Source organism: Pongo pygmaeus, chromosome 2 (assembly GCF_028885625.2).
Source record: "Pongo pygmaeus isolate AG05252 chromosome 2, NHGRI_mPonPyg2-v2.0_pri, whole genome shotgun sequence".
Lineage (NCBI taxonomy): Eukaryota > Metazoa > Chordata > Mammalia > Primates > Hominidae > Pongo > Pongo pygmaeus.
In genome coordinates, this window is record NC_085930.1 from 44,721,664 (window position 1) to 44,745,360 (window position 23,697).

At 43.9% G+C, this 23,697-nt stretch overlaps 1 protein-coding gene across 2 annotated transcripts; it reads left to right on the forward strand.

Moving 5' to 3' along the window:
* The first annotated feature begins 911 nt into the window (after window positions 1–911).
* TAGLN3 (transgelin 3) lies at window positions 912–15,915 on the forward strand. 2 transcript variants are annotated; one of them, XM_054483026.2, is made up of 5 exons: window positions 912–1,227; window positions 1,362–1,714; window positions 2,878–3,052; window positions 13,802–13,904; window positions 15,444–15,915. In XM_054483026.2, exons 2-5 carry the CDS (start codon window positions 1,535–1,537, stop codon window positions 15,583–15,585), a joined length of 600 nt encoding a protein of 199 aa, XP_054339001.1. In that variant the 5' UTR covers window positions 912–1,227; window positions 1,362–1,534; the 3' UTR covers window positions 15,586–15,915. The 2 variants fall into 2 exon arrangements, with proteins under 2 accessions (XP_054339001.1, XP_054339000.1); XM_054483025.2 differs by having other exon boundaries at window positions 912–1,714.
* The last annotated feature ends 7,782 nt before the right edge of the window (window positions 15,916–23,697 follow it).

Genomic DNA, 23,697 nt, shown 5'->3' on the forward strand with positions numbered 1-23,697 from the left:
AATGAGACTCAATCTTTACCCACAAATGGCTTACAGTCTAGGAGGACAAACTGCCAAGCCCTTTAGCTGTTATAAAAATTTGGGGCCAACTTAGAGCTAATGGTTTCTCCTGAGTGCTTGTTTGCCCATGAGAAATATTCAGTTACTACTGACAATATGTCAGTTGTGCCTTCACGGTCCTTACTTCAGATGAAGTCTTTACATTCTATCAAAAACTTTCACTCTAAGAGTTCTTAGTCTTTGAGTTTTGTTTAATTTATAAAACTTTCCAGGCACGGTGGCTCATGCCTGTAATCCCAGAACTTTGGGAGGCCGAGGCGGTCAGATCACCTGAGGTCAGGAGTTCAAGACCAGCCTGACCAACATGGCAAAACACCATCTCCACTAAAAATACAAAAATTAGCCAGGCCTGGTGGCACACACCTGTAATCCTAGCTACCGGGGAGGCTGAGGCAGGAGAATCGTTTGAACCCAGGAGGCAGAGGTTGCAGCCAGTGGAGATTGCGCCACTGCACTCCAGCCTGGGCAACAGAGTGAGACTCTGTCTAAAAATATATAGTAAGAATTATAATAATAATTTATAAAACTTGCTCTTAGTGTCTTTCGGTTAAGAGTAGCATGAAAAAAATACCTCCCTTGAATAAGTCAAACTCAGGCACAACAATTTCAGGATGGAAGTTTCTGGGTGAAGTTGGGCTGGCAGCTGAACAAGTAAATGATAGCAGCTCTCAGTCCCTCCCCTCATGTCCTGCCAGACAGTTGTTCCCTCAGGGCAGGGGGAAAGTGGCTTGGCTATTCCCGACAGATGGACAGTCGGTAGAACGGACCCTCCCACAGGCCCTCATCCCCTTGTGCAGCTGTTGGCCTCGTAAACAATCGGCTGTCTCCCCAGAAGAGGGAAAGAATTGTGCAGATGAGAAAGAGGCTCTCAGCGGGAGGGAGGCAGGCGGGCTTGACTGACAGGGGAGAGGGCTGGCTTTTTGGAGGGCTCTTAGCAACGGCCCTGATTGAGCCCCCTCAGCCATGAGAAAATCAAATCAATGTGCCATTCTTCCAGGCGCGAGGCAGCAGCAGCAGCAGTTCAACATGAAAGGAGGCTTCCTCCCTGCCTGCCAATTACCTGCTCTTCCCGATCTCATGGTTTCTTCCTTTGCAAAGTGCTACTGAGAAGGGGGAGGAAACGTCCGCCACCCATCCCCCTTGCTGCCTGGGGGTTCAGACTTGATTGTGAGTCCGTGTTATATCATCTCGTCTCATTGATAGGCGGGATCGGGAGGGGGGGTTCCAGCCCCCCCTGGACCGGCCGGAGCTTTATTCTAGAGTTACTGGCGGGTAGCTGTGCTTTTCTTTCCCGTTTGTAGGTGAAACCCCATTGGCTTCATTGGCTCCTTGATTTAAACCACGCCCGGCTTTCTGCCCGCTTTGCTGCTGCTGGGCCAGGCTGCCCAGCCATATCCCAGCCCCGTCTGCAGGGAGCCAGAGGCTGCTGCTGCTATTGTGTGGATGCCGCGCGTGTCCCCTCTTCTTTCCAGAGATGGCTAACAGGGGCCCGAGCTATGGCTTAAGCCGAGAGGTGCAGGAGAAGATCGAGCAGAAGTATGATGCGGACCTGGAGAACAAGCTGGTGGACTGGATCATCCTGCAGTGCGCCGAGGACATAGAGCACCCGCCCCCCGGCAGGGCCCATTTTCAGAAATGGTTAATGGACGGGACGGTAAGGCCGGCAGCGATCTTGGTTGCTGGGGCGGTGGGCAGGGAAACCCTCCAGGGCCCTTTCTTTTAACGTAAGGCTGCGGGAAGAGCTGCTGTTGCCAAGCTCTGTGTCTCACCGGGAGGGGATGAGAATGCCTTTATTTCTTCAGGGTTGGAAGATTTGGGCTCCATGCACTATTCCCTAGCTAGCTTGGGGGTTCTCCACTCACCCTATCATCACATCTCCCTTCTGATTTGGCAAATTCGAAGCCCTTTTGATATTTCTAATGAGAATAGAGATAAGTATGTCCTTGTAATTTCCCCAGCCTTCCTGGTGCATCAGCTCTTCTGGGGCCATTTCTTTCCCTAGGGGATCGTGTTGGTTACACAGTAAAACAAAGGAGGGAGGAGGGGAACTAGCCACCTTCACATTCTTGTGGGAGCCATGCACCCTGGAAGTGTTCAGTGTCTGTTTATTCAGTGGATGGGTTCTCATGAAACTGAAAGGAGTCCTTATTTGTTAACTGCCTTTCTGACCAAATGCTCCTGTGTGTTTGAGGGTTTGAGGGCCGCAGGCTCTGTGATTCAAAGCCCATCCTTTCCTGCAGTCTGTGATTTACTGTTACATAACTGCTATCTGATGCTTCTGCTGGGTTGCCCAGAGCTTGGGTTATATATATATCTGGGGAAAAGGTACCACATTCACTTCTTTTACACATTGTTAAAATATATGGGATGAGTAAATTGAAGCCTGCTTATTTGCCTTTTGATGGAAGAAATAATATTAGACTCTATCATTTGAGCTCTGCCAACCTCAGGAGCCACTAAGTCATTCCTCCTTTGAAAGTCTGGAATCACGTCCTCATCCCCTCACGTCATTCCCTATCTGTAAACATTCTTTCCCTCATCCAGAAAAAGGAAGGGAGGAACAGGGAGGGAATGGCACTCCCAGGCTACAGGAATCTCTGTGGTAAGGAGCAGCACTAGGAATGGGGTCATCTGGGTCTTTGGGGCTTAGTATAGGAGCCTGGCTACACAGCCCGGAGCCCATGCCTTCCTGGGGCCCATGACTTGCTCCTGCCCAAACTGGATGAGCAGTGTCTCATGTCAGCAGGATTCACTTCTCATTCTTGACCTGTAAATACAAAGGGAAACATTGATTCTGTCTCTCCCCTCCCCCTTCAGGTCCTGTGCAAGCTGATTAATAGTTTATACCCACCAGGACAAGAGCCCATACCCAAGATCTCAGAGTCAAAGATGGCTTTTAAGCAGATGGAGCAAATCTCCCAGTTCCTAAAAGCTGCGGAGACCTATGGTGTCAGAACCACTGACATCTTTCAGACGGTGGATCTATGGGAAGGTAAACAGCCCTCTGGCCTTTGGGATTGTTCTTTTCTTCTCTCCTTCACCCCATCTCCTTGTAAAAACTGCTCACAATGTTCTTCCCTGTGCGATTGATGTGTGTAAGATGCTCTCAGCTGTTATCCTGGGGGCACTGTTTGCCTTCCCCATTATTATGTTCTATTAAAAGGAGGTACCCTCTTCTAATGGAACACACACCCTGAGGACACAGAGGGGATCTCAGCAACTAATGTAAACAGAAGCCTCAAGCTAGAGGAAGCTAACGGTGCCAAACTGCCTTTTATTCCTCTTACCCCTCCCATAACAAATCACAGCTACCAGAGGAGAAGGGAGGCAGGGGGCCAGTGTGTTTCTTGCTCAACTGCAGCTTATAGACAAAGCCATCTGGGGCTATTTTGTCAATCTGAGAAATAGATAGCACTCCAACCTTTTGTTAAACCTTTATCTGGGAGCTTGGTGACTATGCCTTCCGGATATGCATTCTGCTTACAGTGTGACAAGTGCTTTTTTCCTTCACATTTGTGAATTGACTTGGTGAGGAAATCTCACAAAGCATAAAAATCAAATCACACTCCTGGACGTATTTAATGATCGGCCATTACTGGGGGAAATGATGTGAATGGAGACACTGCCAGAGAATTTGGGACCTATGGTCATGGTGTCGTTAATGTCCCCTTTAGCGAAAATGTGTATACCCAAACATGTGACTGTGTTCCTTCTCCACTAGGCCCGCCTGAGGCACCAAGAGATACCAACTAGTCAGAGCAGGACTGTCAGATTGACTCTGCTCTCACATGCTCTTTCTCACTGGCTGTCATTAGTGGCCCAACCAACAGGATCCCCAAGGCAGTGACCCAAATGGCTCTGCTGACAGTGAGAATGGGGTAGCTTTCCCCTGATGGAGAGACATGGTATTAAAGGGTATTCAGATGATGGTTGAAATAGATTTCTAGCAGAGGACCATTCTACTACTCACCACACTATGATTTATAAAGAAACAATTGCCTCCTTAATCCTCGGCGTCATGCGAAGAGCTGGCATTGCATGTTTCCCTCATAGGTGAATGGTTAAAATCCTAAGATGCTAATAAGTTTACCTTGTGGTTTGCCATTATTTAGAAACTCAGATATTCAAAACTGCAGGCCAGGCCAGGCTATGGATCTTGCTGTTGAGCCTCCAAATTCTCATGTAATTTCACAGTTGCGATTTGATCCTTGCTTCCTAGATCAAAACTATGATGATTTTTTTCTAGCTAATACAGATAGCTACATAGCTACTGCTTACTGATGTTTTCTATGCACAAGGCATTGTACAAGTGCTTTATTGCACAATGCCAGTCAGTTCTGCTAACAATCCTATGAGGTAAATGTTTTTTAATTTCCCCATTTCAAAGATGATGAAACTGAAGCTTGCCCATGGTTACTTGTGTCCGTGAGATAGCAGAGCCAGAATTCAAACCTGGGCTCTCTGACAGCAAAGAATAGAGCCTTAACTAGTCTGCCAACCCATTCTTGAGCCAGGAGGCTTAGTTTCCTTCACCTACACCGTGAGTGTGCTGTTGAGTCATAATGGTGACTAGCTGATGAGGATGAAGAGGAGGTGGGGGAGGAGGTGAGGAGGAGGAAGATGATTCAGGGCTGTGTGGGACAGAAGGATAGGAGAGTCAGTGTGAATGGAAGGGACCCGGGTGAGTCCCCCCCCACCCCACCAAGTGCAGGAAGTGTGTGGGAGGAGGAAGAAGCCAGGAGGTCTGTGGGAGGTGAGGATTCTGAGAGCTTTCCTGTCTTCATACTGCTGAGGATGCTTTACTTGCCTCTCCCCCTTTTTTACAAGGAACATAAAGGTAAACTTTACTCCTCAGAGGTGCTCACAGCAAGTGTGGAGGAGTGTAGGGAGAAATGGTCCCTGATGCACAGAGTCGGAGGAGGTATACACCACCTGCCCCAGACCTGTGTGTTAGACTCCTCTAAAGAAAGAGGGAGGCCTGGAGGGATGAGTGTGGTCGCCTGAGCCAGGGCCGTGGACCAGTCAGCTCCTGGGCAACAAGACAGACACTAAGAGTCCCAGCCCTAGGGTAGAAAAATTGGGCTTTAAAGGAAATAAGGAAGGAGGTCCACTCCAAGGGCACCAGGACTGACAGGTAGCAGGAAGAACTGTAGGTAGGTCATGCAGTAGGTAGGGATGAACAGGAGAACTGTCAATAGGAAAGCAGATGCTTCAGAGTTTCCAAATGGCCCCAAGAGGCCCCAGGGTCTGGTGGCTGCCTCCATGGAATGGCAACTGAGGACCAAAGTCCAGGGAGATTTGTTATAGGTTGGAGGGGATATCTGATATTCCCCAGGATCACTGTCTGAAGCTTAGGCCAATGCTGGTCACCATACAATAGGGCAGGAGGTAGAAAAGTGGGTTGCTTTGAGCAGAGAAGCAGGGAGAGGGAGGGGAAGGCTGACAATACTGCAGAGCAGACTGAGCAAGTGAGGCTGGGTCCTTTCTGCAAGAACTGGTTGTTGCTCATGTGTCTTGACATAAGAAAGCTGAAATCAAAGGAATGCTGCAGGGCAGGGTTGGCACGTGTTATGTGTCTATGTGTATGTGAGGGGGTACATGTTTGTGCACACAGCTATTAGACTAGCTGTTTGCTTAGCTTAGTCCCACATTCTCCCTACTATTCTCCACCTTGACTGTGGTTTTAATGCTGTCCTCACATATCAACTTACATTAATTCTGGATTCCCTGCACCTTGGTTGTGGTGTCTGTGGCACTGTGGCTCCAGCCCTCCTTGCCTAGGGACTTATTTTCCTCCTCTGCAGGAATTTCATGCCCAACAGCTCTCAGTCTCCCATCTCCCCTACTCAGTGTCTTCTCCCAAGTAGAGCTCTGCCTGCCCACAGCTGCCCTCTGACTCTTCAGGCTGCCTGGATGTTGCAAACCAGTAAGTCTGGAGGAGCCCAGGCTTGCCAAATGCCTTCTTGTTTAGGCTTCAATCACTTCTATAGGCTGAGGCCCCAGATGTACCACTATCCTTAATCCCCCCGGCTGTAATACTTCAAATAGACTGCAGGGTAATTGGAATACAAGATTCAAGGCTTTAAAATGAAACCCAAAGCTAAATCGTCCAGAAAAACAACACAATCACAGGGACATTATAGACAAAAGCTACCGAAGTCCCCCTAGGGGGGAGCTGGGGTGACCACTTGCTTTCAGTGATGGAGAAGAAGTAGGGTGGCTTAGAGGAATGGAAGGGGCCTGGGAAGTCTTCTCTTGGATAACAGAAGGTGAATGGCCTGGCAGATTACTTTTGGATTTGCCATGGGTGCCCTGGAAAGGGCAGGGGTGGGGCCATCTCAGCTGTCTATGATTCAGAAGAAAGTACTCTGCAGGTAAGACTTCAGCATCTTTTCTGTGGACAGAAAGTGGGAAAGGAAGAAAAGGCAGAGCAAGAAAGGTGGGGGTCAGGGGGTGTGTGTAAGAGACAGAGAGAACATATTAGAGCAAGTGAGTGTGCTGGTCTATTATCGGGACAGAAAGACTGCAACACAAGCTTATCCTGGAAGGTATTACAGGAGAGTACAGGCTCCTGAGTCAGAAATTAGACTGCCTGGCCAAACCTGTGCTCTACCATTTATCAATTAACTTCTCTGAGCCTCGATTTTCTCAGTTGTAAAGTGGGGATAATCATATCTATTTCACAGGGTTGATATGGAAAGTAAACGAGATAGTTCATTAGAAGTGCTTAGCATGGTTCATGACGATAGTAGAGGATAATAAAAGGTAATGTAGAAATTATTGTTGTCATTGGCTTGTCTTTTCTAAGATTAACAGAAAATAAGGGAGGGAAGAGTAAGTCTGGAAAGACACTCATTCTGTCTTAGAACAAATGGACTTAGTGGCCACATACAGGAGCTGGTGGGTGGGGTGTGGGGGGGGTGGTTGCCTGGATGACCTTTGCCCTCTCTGACAGCTGTGGAGCCTTTACCTCATCAGCTATTCTCTAATACGAATGATCAGGTTTTAGGAGTCACTTTATTGACATTTTTTTCCACTTTGTGGTCATTACCCTCTTGATGTCTTTCCCCATAATTTATTGCTTTACCAATTCCAGACACAGAAGACCCCACTACACTGGAAAGAGCATGAGTTTTGGAGTCAGGTAAATGGGTTGAAATCTCTTTTGCTGCATACTAACTGTGTGACCTTGTTTAAATTGCTTAGTTTCTCAGAGCCTCAGTTCCCTTCTTGGTAAACAGTTCTAATGCCTCTCTTTTGTAGAATTTTTGTAAGGATTAACTGTAAAGAAGCTAGCACAGTGCCTGGCTACCAGACACCTAATAAATGTTGGCTTCTCCCCCCACACTATTAGTCATTCAGCAACTGATCTTTTTGGTTCATTTGTATAACCACTTGATGTGCATTAAACGTATTAAATTCTAGAATGTCAGAGCAGGCAAGACTCACAGATCGATCAGTCTCATGGCTCTTCTTAGTAATTCTACTGGTAAGGATCCTGGACACATGGTGATGTCATACCTATTCCCCTCTCTTGATGACCGGGAGTTAGGGAGGTGTGGTTTACATTGGAAGGGCCTGGCGGTTCAAATATATTCTCTGGGAAGGCGTCACTTTATGTGTCATTCCTCAACAGCAAGAGTGAAGAGATATTTCACACAGCATGAGAGATCTCTTGGAATATTGTAAGCAAAGTACCTGTAATGACTTGAGACATCCCAAGTGTCTGCTGCTCGAAGCCTCGTTTTCTTTTTTTTGAGATGGAGTCTCACTCTGTCACCCAGGCTGGAGTGCAGTGGCCTGATCTTGGCTCACTGCAAGCTCTGCCTCCTGGGTTCATGGCATTCTCCTGCCTCAGCCTCCCAAGTAGCTGGGACTTAACAGGTACCTGCCACCACGCCCGGCTAATTTTTTTTTATTTTTAGTAGAGAAGAGGTTTCACCGTGTTAGCCAGGATGGTCTCGATCTCCTGACCTCATGATCCGCCCACCTCGGCCTTCCAAAGTGCTGGGATTACAGGCGTGAGCCACCGCGCCCGGCCTCGAAGCCTCATTTTCTATCAGAGCAGCTGTCACCGCATTTATTTCAAGTGGCTGCTGACGATTGTATTTGGTGGGTCTTTCCTTTGGCAATGGCTCTCTAATGCCAGCATGCATCGGAATCACTAGGTAGGCTTGTTAAAGCACAGACTGCTAAGCCCCAACAGCAGAGTTTCTGAGGTAATATGTCTGAGGTGAGGCCAAGAATTTGTATTTCTTACCAATTCACAGACCATATTGATTCTGCTGGTCTGGGAACCCCACTTTAAGAGCCACCACCCAGAGCAGTGGGAGTCAGGGAGGCAAGCAACAAACATTTACAAAATCCACAGAGCAAACCCAACCTCACCCCTGATATTTCTCCCTTGACTGTTGCAATATTTTGGTCTACCTTCAGTGGAGAATTGGAAGCTAGGCCCAAGTTATTATTCAGGGAAATAAGACATGGTTTCATACACTACTGCTTACTTTCTCTGTAAGTCCAAGAAAGATGGAAAAAGCCAGTATTCTAAGAGTTACAAGGCTGAGTCAAGACTGATATATAATAGAAGTATAATAGCTCTGAGACAAAGAACTTTGACTGCAAGACAGATTTTTTTGTATTAAAAGTAGAAATAGAAAGTAGAGACTGTCCAATCCAAGTTGACACACCCAAATGACTTCTCTTTTACCTTTTTTCTTTGCCTTTATCCTTTTCATTTACTTTTTATTTTCATAGACATACATAAGATACCTTGGAAGTAATAAAGAATTTAAGGGAACAAAATCCTTCTTAAAGTATCTTTATAGCATTAAGAATTCCTGGGTTGGGACCTTACAATGCAGAACCTCCAGTCCTACTCCCCAGGAGTTATAACTTAGTAATGTGGGGTGCAGGATCACACTTTGGATGACATTACTTTGTGACAATGTAGGAAATAGGGAGCTCTGTATTGTCAAGTAAAGCTGTCAGTTGCTAGGTGAGACTCTTGCTGAAAACGCTTGCCAGGTGAGACAGAGAAAGCTACCATACCATCAGCTCCTTTTTTGTTTAAGACTAATATTTTCAAGGAGTTTTAGGGTCACAGCAAAATTGAGAGGAAGGTACAGATATTTTCCATATGCCCTCTCTCCCCACAAATGCACAGCCTTCCCCATTATCAACATCCCCTACGAAAGGAGCACATGTTGCAAGTAATCAGCCACATTGGCACATCATTATCATCCAAAATATATAGTTTACATTAGGTTCACTCTTGCTGTTATACATTCTATGCATTTGGGCAAATGTATAATGACGCATATTCATCATTGCAGTATCATATCAAGTACTGCCCTAAAAAGCTTCTGTGCTTTGCCTTTTCATCCCTCCCACCCTCAACCCTGGCCACCACTGATCTTTTCACTGTCTCTAGAGTTTTGCCTTTTCTAGTATGTCATAAAGTAGGAATCATACAGTATGTATGCTTTTCAGATTCCACCAGCTCTTAGATAACCAGACTCTATCTCATTTTTGCTATCCCTCCATCCAGAAAATTCCCGACACTTAGTTGATCCTTCTTTGAGGAATGTTTTTCTTTTCTTGGAAGAATGGCCTGGAGCAGTGGCTTTCAAGCTCACTTGAGGAGCCCCAGCAATCTACCAAAGCATCCAGGGTGGCTGTCAGGGAGCAAAGCCATTCCAAGCTGCAGGGCTCTGGGCTGACTTCCAACTTGGAACAGAGCTTTTCTAATTATCACTTTTACTTTTGACTTTGTGGAGGATATCTCTGAAGAAAGGAGTTATTGCTTAACAAATATTACTTAGTACTTACCACATGGCAGACTTGGGGATGTTTTTAAACATTGAAAACCAAAGCTTTAGAGTAGTATCTGCCTGTCCATCTGGCTGCCTCACAATCATCCTAGGAGACTGCCCCAGAATCCGAATATTTAAGATTCTTGGGTAATCCTGAAGATCAGTTTAGCTTGCAAATCACCAGGCAACACCTATAACTCTCAAACTTGCCTGAAGATACGAATCACCCGGGAAGCTTATTAAAAATATGGACTCCCAGAACTTACCAAATCATTCTCTCAGAAGAATGACCTCAAAATGCATATTTTGAAAGAGATGCCCGCCCCCCCCTCCAAACTCCCATAAATAATCCGAGAAGCTTGGGAAAGCAGGCTGTGTATGGCCATTTTTTATACTTGCACAATTTTGAAGGCTTCATCGTTAGGCATATATGACACTTGGTTGTGATACAACTAGTTTCGCTTTTCTTGTTTATAAATTTATTTCATTTATCTTATTGTTGTTTAGAGACAGGGATTCCCTCTGTTGTCCAGGCTGGAGTGCAGTGGTGCAGTCATAGGTCACTGCAGTCTGAAACTCCTGGGCTCAAGCAGTCTTCCTGCCTCAGCCTCCCAAAGTGTTGAAACTACTGGTGTGAGCCACTGTGCCCAGCCTTTTGTTGTTTTATACTTCGTATACATCACAGAGCTTCCTCAAACTCAGCGCTTTTTTATGCACTTAAATTTTTGACCCCCAGTTGCAGAAATCAGCTTCTACAAGTAGCCCTGACTCCTGTGTGCCACTCTCATCCAGTGGTACTTGATCTGGGCTTCTGAACTGGCAAAGCAAGACAGGGAAGGCTGGAAAAAGGCCCTCTTCCCATCTTGTCAGTCCAAGAGTGCTGGAATTAGGAAACAACAAGAATAACATAACAAGAAAATGAGCTAGATGTGAACTGGTTCCAGAAGGCAGATTTCTGGTCATAATGTTATTTAGAATTTTGGCAATCATTAACTTAGTGTACTAGTCCATTTTTGTTGCTTTAAAGGAATATTTGAGACTGGGTAATTCATAAAGAGGTTTTGTTTTAGCTCACGGTTCTGCGGACTGTACAGGAAGTGTGGTGCTGGCACCTGCTTCTGGCAAGGGCCTCAAGAAGCTTACAATCATGGTGGAAGGCGAAGGGGAGTCAGTATGTCACATGGTGAGAGAGGGAGCAAGAGACAGAAGGTAAAGGTGCCAGGCTCTTAAACAGCCAGATCTTGTGTGAACTCATACATAAGAACTCACTCATTACCATGAGGTCAGCACCAAGCCATTCATGAGGGATCTGCCCTCATGACCCAAACACCTCCTACTAAGCCCACCTCCCACATTGGAGGTCACGTTTCAACTTGAGATTTGGAGAGGACAAAACATCCAAATGATATCACTTGGCCAGAACATCAGGCCCTAACTGCTTTTCTTTGTTTCAGTCTTGTTTGGATGAATACATGGAGAAACCTAGACAAAAACACTCAAAGACTTACGGGCATTGGGATTGGTGCCCTTGATTCTATAAGGCCTGAAATCTGTGCTCCAGTTTTATCCCACTCAGTGTCCCCTCTGGCCTGGCACAAAACAGCCATCGTGACCCTTTCAGATCATCCGTGATCACTGGTTCCTACTGAGGAATGTGCTCCTCACCCAGCCTGCAATGGGGCGCCATGGGAGATGGCAGAGTGGCATGGTGGATTGTTCAAGGGCTTTGCATTCAGACAGGTCTGATCTAGAGCTGGGCTCTGTTAACTGATTGGGTGCCTCTGGGCATGTTAATTAACCTCTTTGAATTAGTTTTCTCATCCACACGTGAGGAGGAATAATCCCAATTCCATGAGGTTGAGATGACATATACAGTGTCTACCCTATAATTTATATCAAATATCTTGCTTTGGAAAGTTTCTTAAGGAAAAAATCCCAATTTCTTCCTGTCAAATAATGCCTGCTTCCCTACTGGCTTCTTTCTCAAGTGTAATCACTTCCTTTTCCACTCTCCTGGGATGAGGGTGGAGTTGTGTTGATAGTTCTAGGCTCCTGGATATCTTATCCTAGCCTGCAACTTAGTTCCCTTTGTCCTTTCTGGGTTCATGTAGTAGTCTATATAAGAAGTGTTATATATAACACTTATATATAAGTGTTAGTTCTTATAAGTTCTTATATATAGTCTTATATATAAGAAGTGTTATATAGACTATACATGAACCCAGAAAGGACAAAGGGAACAAAGTTGGGAACTAAGTGTTGGGAATTTTCTAGATGCAGGGATACCAGGGATGAACTAGCTACTTTGAAGGAGTCTAGTTCTATAGTTTAATAAAACTTTGCTTCTTCACCCATTGTTCCAGGGTAGTATCTGTGGGTAATCTGCTGGATGTCAGGCCCCACATTTTCCCAGATCCTGGACATATCAGAACAGCTCTTTCCAACCACCAGAAACAAGTATCCAGGGTGCTCTTTGTAAAGAGTAGAGATAAATGATATACCCTAACCTAAGCCTTCCTTTGCTCAATTATTTGTCTAGGTTCCCTTTAATAGTTCACTGCTTAAGAGCAAGTCCTCTCCCTATCTCTTCACAGAATGAACCTTCAGAATATCATTACTACATTTATATTTTTTAAAAAGTGTCCCATTATATGGTGACAATTACAGAAAAGCTTTCACCTGTGGAAGAGTCATTCTAACAACAATTTCTGTGTTTCTTCTTAGTTCTGAATATTCCTTATGCCTTCTCCCTTCTGTCTGCTTCTGAAATACTTCATTCTCCACCACCCCAGTTATTCCTTGAGTCTGGGGGACTATCCATTGACGGCATTTTATCCTTGTGTTCACCAACCAGTCCCACAGGGCCTCAGGATTCAGGCAATCACCCTGTGGTTAATATGGGAGGTGGGGACGGAGGGGAGAGAGGATCAGCTTTCTCTCTCTCCTCTTCAAATAAATGAAGATCCTGAGCTGGACTTCCTCTGAAGGCCTTAATTGTTTATTTTATTACAGTTCATACGCCATTCTCACTTTCTATCTGCCTTTCCCCTGTAATTCTGTATTCCCCAGAGACTGAGCTGCGGCAGCTGGGCCAAAAAACTGCAGATGGTTCACCAGGTCTAAAGAGAGCCTTAATATTTGCCCTTAACTTTCACAGTTCCCCACCAGGTTAGACGCTGCCTTCCCTTTTAACCCTATGCTTTTTAGCTTTTGTATTCCACACTGGTGCCTTGCGTGGACTTTTGATCTGATTCTAAATTGCAGGCCACCCCCTCAGTAGCATCTTCTCAGTTTAGGACATGTCAGTCAACTGGAAGAGAAGAAAGGAGAAAGGATGGGAGGAAAGGCTGACTTGTAGGGCCCAGTTGCTTTCTCCATGGGTTAATGGTCACTGGGCTGCTTAGGTAACGGGGCTCCCCATCCGTCTGTGCAAGGGCCACACCGCACATCCCTCTCCCTTGCTCTCCTCTCTGTCACACACAAGCTAGTTGTTTATTGTCTCCATTTAGCTCTTTTCAAGTGGCACAAAATAAAGGCCCTATCACTTGTGTCACATTGAGTGCTTTCTGTGTTGATTTGCTGTTCTTCATTTGCCAGGCCTCTGGCCCAAAGAGCAAAGTGAATATTCAATTTGATGCACATGGATGATTTTATTTATACAGCAACTATGAATGGATTAGAAACTTGGTATCTCTGGTATGTACCATATAGAGAATAATTAACCAGGTTACTTTTTGTTCCTTTCTGAGAAGTTTGGGTATGGTTGTCTTAGGGCCACTTTGGGAGGTGTTTGATAGCACTGCTCCTTTGAATCTGGTCACCTGCAGCCTTCCATCAGAACTTCCCTCCTGGGTGTCCAGCCGTATCCTTCCAGCATTCCTTGGCTCTGACACGTGCTTGGCTTTGATCTCCTTGTTGGCTTCCAGGGAAGGACATGGCAGCTGTGCAGAGGACCCTGATGGCTTTAGGCAGCGTTGCAGTCACCAAGGATGATGGCTGCTATCGGGGAGAGCCATCCTGGTTTCACAGGTAAAAGTCTCTTCCTTGCCCCCTGGACCACAAGGCGATTTTAACCAGAGGGAGGGTCTGAAGCCTTGGAACTCTACAGAGGCTTTATGTGCAAAGCCCCAGGACCAAGCACTGCTGTCTCCACAACTGAGTTCCCCAAAGCAATGAAAGACTGATGCTTCTGTACAGGCCAGTAACCCAACCAGAGCAGAAATGGTTGGGCCTTTTCTACCAGATACGTGCACCCTCCAGCTCCACCCAGGTTCTGTTTCTCCTGAGGCTCAGCAGGACTGGATGGCCTTTCTTGAAGGTGGCTTCATGTCTGAACTCGGCTTTATTATGACTTAAGCCACTTCTGAGCTTTCTTGCCTGCCTGCCTGCCTGCTTTCCTTCCTTCTTTCCTTCCTTCCTTCCTTCCTTCCTTCCTTCCTTCCTTCCTTCCTTCCTTCTTTCCTTTCTCCTTCCCTCCCTCCCTCCTTCCCTCCTTCCCTCCTTCCTGCCTTCCTTTTTTCTTTGTGTACTTAATAAAGGGTAAATATGTCCTGTTTGTCTGGAACAGTCATGGTTAATATCTATGTTGTCCCAGTATATTATTAATAGAACTCTCTTTCACTCTCAACAGCATCCTGGTCTGGATGACAAATTATATGGTTATCTCTCAGTGAAGAGCCTTTTTTTAAAATGATTTTTTTTTTTTTTTTTTTGCAGGGAGTAGGGTAGGCAGGAAGCTTAAACTGGCTAACTTAGTTGTAGAAGAGTGTCCTGTGGCAAATAATTGATTATTCATTTCCATGATCCCCTTTTCTTCTCCTTGACAGTTATTAAAAAAAAAAAAAGTTACCAGCTTATGTCATTTTAAAGAACGCTTGCCCTGAAAACCTCTGAGATATTGGCCATTTGAAACCCTGGTTTTAGTGTCTGTATTATTAGTGAACTACCAAGTTCCATGTGGCTACACAACCACAATTATATACTATCCGGCTCTTTACCAAAGTTTGCAGACCTCTAATCTAGAGTGCGACATTTCCCCTCATTAACTCTTAGGTCCCTTGGCTCTAAAAGGGTATATTCATCTTGGCCCTATACAGGGAAAGGAGGAATGGGATTAATGATGTGCTTTGTAAGAAGAACGGATTTTAATTTTCACAAAGGCTTGAGGTAGCTGTGAGAGAAAGGGTAAGAAGAAGCAGACTTCTTCTTAGAAGTCTGAGATAGCCTAAAGTGGTGGGGGAAGAAGGGAGAGTGGGGAGAAAGAGAAACAAGAAAAGCTGAGAGTGAATTCCCCAGAGAGGTAGCCACTGATTCTGCCCTCCTCTTTGCTGGAATTCTGGAAAACACCTGGGCTTCTAAAAGTTAGGGAGCTCATGCGTCATGGTAGGGCCACAGCTCAGGCTAGGGCCAGAGATAGCTCAGAGTAGGGCCATAGCTCATAACCACGGCTCAGGGTAGGACCTGCTGATCTATTTGGGGACCCCCAGCAGAGCCTGTCTAATTGCATATCTTGAAAAGGATTGGAAAACTGTCATAATGACATTATTCCCTCTCACTTTCCTTGTCCAGGAAAGCCCAGCAGAATCGGAGAGGCTTTTCCGAGGAGCAGCTTCGCCAGGGACAGAACGTAATAGGCCTGCAGATGGGCAGCAACAAGGGAGCCTCCCAGGCGGGCATGACAGGGTACGGGATGCCCAGGCAGATCATGTAGGACGCCACATCCTGCCCCTGGTAGAGAGGACGAATGTTCCACACCATGGTCTCTACGAAAAAGAAATAGTTAGTCACCTTCTGACCTTCTCCTCTTTCTCAAAGCCTTCTGTCCCTGGTTTTTGCAAGTGCTGCATTTCCGCCGAGAATCCGCGTTGCCTACTGCTGCCACCTCCTGTTCATTTAGAACTATGCAAAGACTCCGCTTCCGTTTTCCTGAGCTCCTCAGGCCCCAGAGTCTCTGTTTGATTATTTATTTATTTATTTATTTGCCAAAAATTCTCCTCTTCAACTTATAGAATGCACCTAATAAAGTAATTAGTCTTGTGTCTTACAGTGTAAAGTTCATTCTTTCTCTTAGGGACTCCACAGTCCGGACTGGTTTCTCTTCCATTCAAAGGCCAGAAAGATGGAATTAAGCTTAAGCTGCAGCTGATAAATATAGGTTAGCTATGAGGACACTCTTGCAAGATTATCGCGTTTATCTTGGCAATTGGAATAGAAAGTTTAGGAGTCATTTCGCCCACTCTGAGAGCCTAGAGCCGTAAGTTCAAGAACAAAGTCTTTGACCACAACAAGTTTTTGAGCATGTACTTTGTGCTTATTGTGCTAGACCTGTAGAGGACACAGGAAAGACTGAGACAAAGCCCCGTTTCTTGAGAAACTCTTGTATAGGTGCCCAGGAAGTATCTGTTGAATGGATGGAAGGAAGAATGGATGGGTGGGTGGTTTTATTGAATGGATGGGTGGGTAGATGACTGGATGAATGAGCAGTTTTCACTTCTCTAGCATTCATCTTCCTCTTACAGACCAGACCCTAGGTCCGATGCTGACATTTATAGTTTTTTTCATCATCCAGGAGTTACAGACAATGTAGTTTGCTCTCCTATAGTCATTTAAAGGGTTTAAACCCTGAAAACCCTAGGATATTGCCTGGTATTGAGATTTGCCTAAGATGAATAGGTTTTTGAGATTTTTTCCCCGTGGATAGAAAACATTAAAAGGTCAAAAAATCCTGGGGATTATCAGTTCATCTTATTCTTTCTTACCAGTAGAAACAAGAAAAAAAAAAAAACACGTGATACATCTAGTAAGAAAAGAAATAAGGTATTTTATCCATATAATGGATAACAAGAAAAAGATAAAATAGATGAAAGTATAGACATTGCCACACTCAATGTTTGGATGGTAGTTTTTTGGACTGTGTTCTCTCTTTGTTCTCTGCAGTTCTAGGTTTACCCAGAGGTTCCTGTGGGATCCCTGTGGGGGCAGGGCTGCTGAGGAGGCAGAACCCTGGGCCTCTGCTCCTGCTTCAACCATAGCAGCTCTGATATATCTATATTACATATTAGGATTCAGTATAACATTTAAAAAAGACCTTTAATGTAAAAGAAAAAAGGAAAAACCATTATGCTAAGGAACATTGGCCTGTGGGTCACCTAAGCAGTTTACTGTATCTGCTAGAAGTTCTAGTGACCCTTTGACAGCTACCTGTGAACTGCCTATTCCCGGAAAGATGTCTCCCAGCCATGGCAGCTGAATTATTACCTCAAACCTTACCTTGGAGTTGCCACAAAAGTAAGAGAGGAAGGCCGATGGATCCCAAAAAGTGAAATAAAACTGGGAGGAAAGTCCTGGAGAAACAGAAGGTGTCTAGGTCCCTGTTTGGGATTGGGGGTAGGAGCCCTAGGGAAATAGCCTCCATCAGGAAGGGAATGGATTGGGAGAGAACTTTCAGGATGTGCCGTGTTCTGGCTCTCACATTGCCCTAGCTATACCAGTGACACAGAGAGGCGAGAAAACAGCAAAATTAGTTCAGAGCCAGCAGGAATCAGCTAGCTAAGTTCAGGGCTGTGCTGGAGCCCAGCTGGAGTGAGGAGCAGGTAAAAAGAGCACCGGTAGACTTGCCAGCACCTGGACATTTCTCCTCCCAACACGATGCAACCCCCACCCATGGAGACTCCCATCCCTTCAGTCATATCTAATAATTGTAACCTAGAGACAAGGCTCTTGAAAAAATTTGAGGCCCTAGAGCAGAGGTTTACCCTGAGTGGTGGCGATTAGGGTAGAGAATAAGAATCCAGTGTGTAGTTCCAAAGAATATCTGTCTCGATATATTTTCCTAAAAGTCACCAGAAGTGATCCAAGCTAAAGACTGAGATTTTTTTTCCCTCTTTTCCCACTTCTCATTTGCAGTCAAGTAGTAGGATCTTGTTTTTTATTTGCAGGCATTCTGCCATTTTAGTTACCATTCGCAGAAAGCTTTAATGGCATACTAGAGTGCAGCACTACTGTAGATAATAAATTTAATTGGCATGGCCTCAAATTAGCAAAACTGCTAATTTAATCAGTCATTGAAATTGAAACAATTCTGTTGACTATGAATCTTTCACTGCAATGGTAACTGTAAAGCACAAAGATAAAATTTTAAATTGTAGTAGCATTATTGGCAGAAATGAGCACATCATTCTTGTGAGTGCTTTTAAAGCCTATTTCCCTTGGACATTTTAGAAGTGAAATTTCCACATTTAAACAGGCCAAGGTCAGCTTCTTGAATAATGTAGACTCCAGGCCATCTTTCGCATGGGCTTGGTAATGCCCTCACACTGTGCATATGATAAACAAGCTTAAGGTCACTACACCCCCTGAGTAAGATCAGCATCTCTGCTCCCAAGCACTGTTTGAGAACCATTTCAAATGGTAGGTGCCAATTCTTGATAGTTTGTTTATGCATTTCAGCTACAGAAAATAATGTAATAGCTTGATTGGATCCAAAGTATAGTCAAGTCCATTTTTTTAAAAGAGCAATCTTTCTTCTTTCTTAAATTGTAGACCTGATTAGCATGCTATGTACTTTTTTCTAATTGCAGGCAGTGGTGACTGAGTGAGAGTAAACTCTGAATAGTCATTATGTAAACGCTGTGTTAGTAATACACCTACTGTGCTATTAAAACCACTGGCTAGGGGGCCAAATGAGAAGGATTCTTCTGGGCCTCTGGTACTCAATTTTTCTCCATGTGATGATAACATGCTGCAAATTATAGAAATAAAAATTTTCTTTTTTCTTTCGCTCCTCTCAGCTCATACCTAGAAATGGGAATTTTCATGTTGAAACAGTTGTTTGCCAACATGTGCACCCAGCAAACAAAAGAAAGATAATTGCGTATTTTTAAATATTAATCCTTTCTTCAATATATTAAGTCAAAGTTGCTTTGTATTGCAGTAAGCAGTTGTGACATAATCCATAATAGATGAGTCTCTGAGGCAAAGCTCCTTGGAAAACACAGGGTGATTCTAGATGTTGGTTTGTACCTGCTTTATTATTTTGCTGCTGCTTTATTAATAACACAGATCTTAATTAATGTTATCATGCTTAATTTATTGACTGTCACTGTAGCTTCAAGGTATTTGTACAATGGGCCAGCAAGATAATTATTCCCTTTTATCAAATTTCAGAATAGATTTTTCCCTTGATAAAACATTGTAAAATATTCAACAATTTGGGCAATGTAAAGACCGTCTTTAATTCCATCCTCCAGGATAACCACAACCCACAATTTAGTGCATCTCATCCTAGCAAATTAAAATGCATATGTAATCTGCATAACATATTGAGAATATCTTCATTTCTACAATCCTTTGGTAATAAACCAGTTTCTCACAGCTACCACCTATCAGATAAAAGGGGAGGGTAGATATCTTCTCAGGAAGTAGGAAGGTCTGACTCAATGGGTTGTCCCAAAAAGACCAGATGAGGAAGCTGGTCCTTTCTACATGGAAAGTTCTACATGGAAATGACTGAATAATTTTTCCTTGAAAATCTGTTGAATGGATGTATCATTTTTTATTTAATTAACCCTTTATTGTTGGATTTTAAAATGTTCTCAAATTTCATCATTAAAATTAATGCTATAAGAAACATCCTTATAGCTATATCTTTGTAATAATTACCTTAGGATAATTTCCTAGTGATAAGTATCCATTTTTGATTAATATTGTCAAACTACCCTCCATACTACCAGTTTAAAGCCTCACCTGCTAAGTATATGTGGCCACTTCCATACACTCTTATCAGCATTATCACTTTTTAAAAAATTGTGAATATTTTGAAAGACACTGTCTGCACGCTAGGATGTTAGTGGAATTTGGTGTTCTTCTTCGGCAGCTGCAAAGAAATTTTATGGTGGCTGGATACCTTGCTACAAATCCCAGTGTTTTTCATTTCTGCCACAGAGCGCATTGGATCTGTGAGCAATTCATGCTTGTTTTATTATTATTTATTTATTTATTTATTTATTTGAGACAGTGTTTTGCTCTTGTTGCCCAGGCTGGAGTGCAATGGTGTGATCTCGGCTCACTGTCACCTCCGCCTCCTGGGTTCAAGCGATTCTCCTGCTTCAGCCTCCCAAGTAGCTGGAATTACAGGCATGTGCTGCCACACCCTGCTAATTTTGTATTTTTTGGTAGAGACGGGTTTCTGCATGTTGGTCTGGCTGGTCTCAAACTCCCGACCTCAGGTGATCTGCCTGCCTCGGCCTCCACGAGTGCTGGGATTACAGGCATGAGCCACCATGCCCAGCCTTATGCTTGTTAATGACTGTATGAAGTAAAACTGTATGAAATAAATAGGATTGCTAAAAACAGAAGGGTTGGCTGGTAAAAAATTATTGAAAAATATGATACCAGAACAGAAATTACTGTTTCCAGAATTCAATTTGAATGTCTTAGACAAGAAAGCATTGCGAAATGTAGTTAATTGATTTACTACTCAGTAAAATCAAAGATCTGACATGGCTGTGAGTCTATAATATAGACTCAAAATAAATATGTCAACTTTTATAACCCTGAGTTGAAAAGCCCTGAGTTGAAAAGTAAGCTATGTTGAAGGGCGAGAATAAATCTCACTGTGGTTTAAATGAGTTTAGGGTAAATACTATCCTACTGACCTTTGTTTTAATGAGGCAGATATTGAATGCCTTCTGGAGGATAAAGTTAAAGATCCATTCTGGTTCCACATTCTTTTTTTTTTTTTTTTTTTTTAAGACGGTGTCTCACTTACTCTGTCACCTAGGCTAGAGTGCTGTGGCAATGATCTCAGCTCACTGCAACCTCCACCTTCCGGGCTCAAGAGATTCTCCTGCCTCAGACTCCTGAGTAACTGGGACTACAGTCATGTGCCACCACACCCGACTGATCTTTTGTATTTTTAGTACAGATGGGGTTTCACCGTGTTGGCCAGCCTGGTCTTGAACCCCTGACCTCTGGTGATCTGCCTGCGTGTCCTCCCAAAGTGTTGGGATTGCAGGCGTGAGTCACCGTGCCCGGCCTGGTTCCACAGTTTTGAATCAATAATTCTTTGGGAGAGCATTGCATCAGTCTTATGATGGGATGAGCTTAGCTCACACAGATTGCAAAATAAGGAACTCTGCCTTATAAAGAAATTTATTATGAAGAAATTCCATTTCAGAACAAACTAAAGGGAAAAAAATAATGACCTATGGGAATTTCACTTGATAGAAATTGCCTTAGTCCATTTGGGCTACTATAACAAAATACCTTAGACTGGGTAATTTATAAATATTACAAATGTATTTCTCATTGTTATGGAGGCTGAGACGTACAGGATCAAAAAAACAAACAGATGTGGTGTTTGGTAAGGGCTTGCCCTCTGTTTGCAAGATGGCACCTTGTTGCTGTGTCCTTCAGTGGGGACAAATGCTGTGTCCTCACATGGCAGAAGAAGCGAAAGGCCTAGGCAGCTCTCTGAACTCCCTTTTATAAGGGCATTAACCCCATTAATGAGCACAGAACCCTCATGGCCTAATCACCACACAAGGCCCATCTTTTAATACCATCACCTTGGGGGCTTGAGTTCCAACATATGAATTTTGGAGGAACATGTACATTCAAATGGTAGCAGGTATTTATTTAACACCTACTAAGTGTCAGGCACTCTATATAATTCGTATCCTTTAATACTTATGACAACCCTGTAAGGTGAGTATTTATGTAATTTCCCAGATAAGGAAAGTGAGGTATAGAGAGCCTAAGGGATTGTCCAAGGGTCCACAAATAGTAAGAGGAAGAACTGAAATTTGAACTCTGAGCATTGATTCCAAAGCCTTCTGAATTCTACTATACAGTGCTCCCTTCCACATCCTAGACACAGTGCTGGGCTCTGGTGGATACATGAGTGAAGACATGGTCCCTGTACTGAATTAACACTTACTCTTTCCCCAATAGGAACTCACAATGAAGAGCTTACCAGTCTATAAATCAGGAAAGTACAGATAGGTGCAGTTCTCTGGCCTAAATTCAAAATATGTATTTCTTTCCTGAGTTCAGAGCACCCTTGTGTATATAAATAACCAATATTCAAGTAGCTTGTTTTACATTTGAAAGTTTAACATATGTTTCTTGATTGGAATGATTCTTGCATAGCTGTGCAGATGTCATGTAACTTTTTTTCTTTGGGACCTTTTAACTAGGACCAGGATTAGGGTAAAATGAGTGAGTTATTCTCCTTGGACACAAAATTTAATTTTGAGAAGGAAAAGAGTCACAACACTCCTCTCTGTAGTAAAAGGAATAAAGATGGTAAAACTAGGTCTTTGGCAATGTTGTATTCATTACTTCATAGTAATTAATAGATGTTATTAATCTAATTAATAGACGTTTTGAATTTAATTAATATGACAGCCAAGACTTACTGAGCACCTGCTATATGTCGAGCACCATAATACCCTCAGGGTATTTAAGGAACAGACTCTTCCTTAGCTGATGTAGGTCACTCATAAGAAGAGCCAGGGCCAGGCGCAGTGACTTATGCCTGTAATCCCAGCACTTTGGGAGGCCGAGGCAGGTGGATCACCTGAGGCCAGGAGTTCGAGTTTGAGACCAGCCTGGTCAACATGGTAGAATCCTGTCTCTACTAAAAATACAAGAACTAGCCTGTCGTGGTGCCAGGTGCCTGTACTCCCAGCTACTCAGGAGGCTGAGGCAGGAGAATCTCTTCAATCTGGGAGGCAGAGGTTGCAGTGAGCCGAGATCACCTCACTGCACTCCAGCCTGTGCAGAAGAGTGAGGCTCTGTCTCAAAAAAGAAAAAAGAAAAAAAAAAGAGTCAGCACAGCCCCTCTAACTGTGCAGTCATGCCTCACGACTTTGGATTACTGTGGAGGACAATGATTCTCACAGTGTGATACCAGCCCTGTGGACAGATTCCATCCTCCACTGATTTGCTGAAACACTAAGGCATTTTATCAGTGAATCTGAAGAGCCTGTATCTCTGAGTAAGGGGATTTGGCAGCTGTGGCTAACTGTAGGCGAGTGCCGTCAAGGACTTCTAGTGAAATTTAACTTACAAAAGAAGTGCAAAAATACCATTTAAGATAAAACTATTTCCAGCCCATTGGAGCAAATTGATGTACTGAATGATAACATAGCAGAGACATCCACTCATATGCCCTTTATGCTTGATGAGACAGTGTGAGGATGCCAGCAACTACCCTCAGAAAGTCAGAGGCACTTAGCCTACTGGGAAAGTAGTAAAATTCCACTGGAGGCTCCTGCATCCTGTTGCTAGGTCCGTGAACCTAATCAACCATATTTTAGAATTCTCCAAGGAGATCAGTTAGAATGCAACAGCCAGGGGACCCTCTGCTGAATTAACACCTATTAGAGATGCCAGTGGAAATGAATAAAAATCAGTTTAGTAGCTAGTGTTACACAAACAGAAACACAACATTGCATGTGTTGCCAGGAACAAAACTGAACCTACGGTTGCAAAATGAAAACAAAACCAGTATAAAAAAGTAAAAAAGCAAAAACAAAAAAACAACTGCTCCAGTATTATATGGCTTCTCAATTAGGATAGGAAAAGTTGGAAAGCCAAAGCAATCTTTAGTAGAAAGGATCTGGTATGGTTTGGATGTTTGTCCCCACCAAATCTCACGTTGAAACGTAATCCCCCGTGTTAAAGTTGGAGGTGGGACCTGGTGGGAAGCATTTGGATCATGGGGGCATATTCTTCATGATTGGCTTAGTGCCATCCCCTTTGTGATGAGTGAGTGAATTCTCACAAGATCTAGTTGTTTGGAAGTGTGTAGCACCTC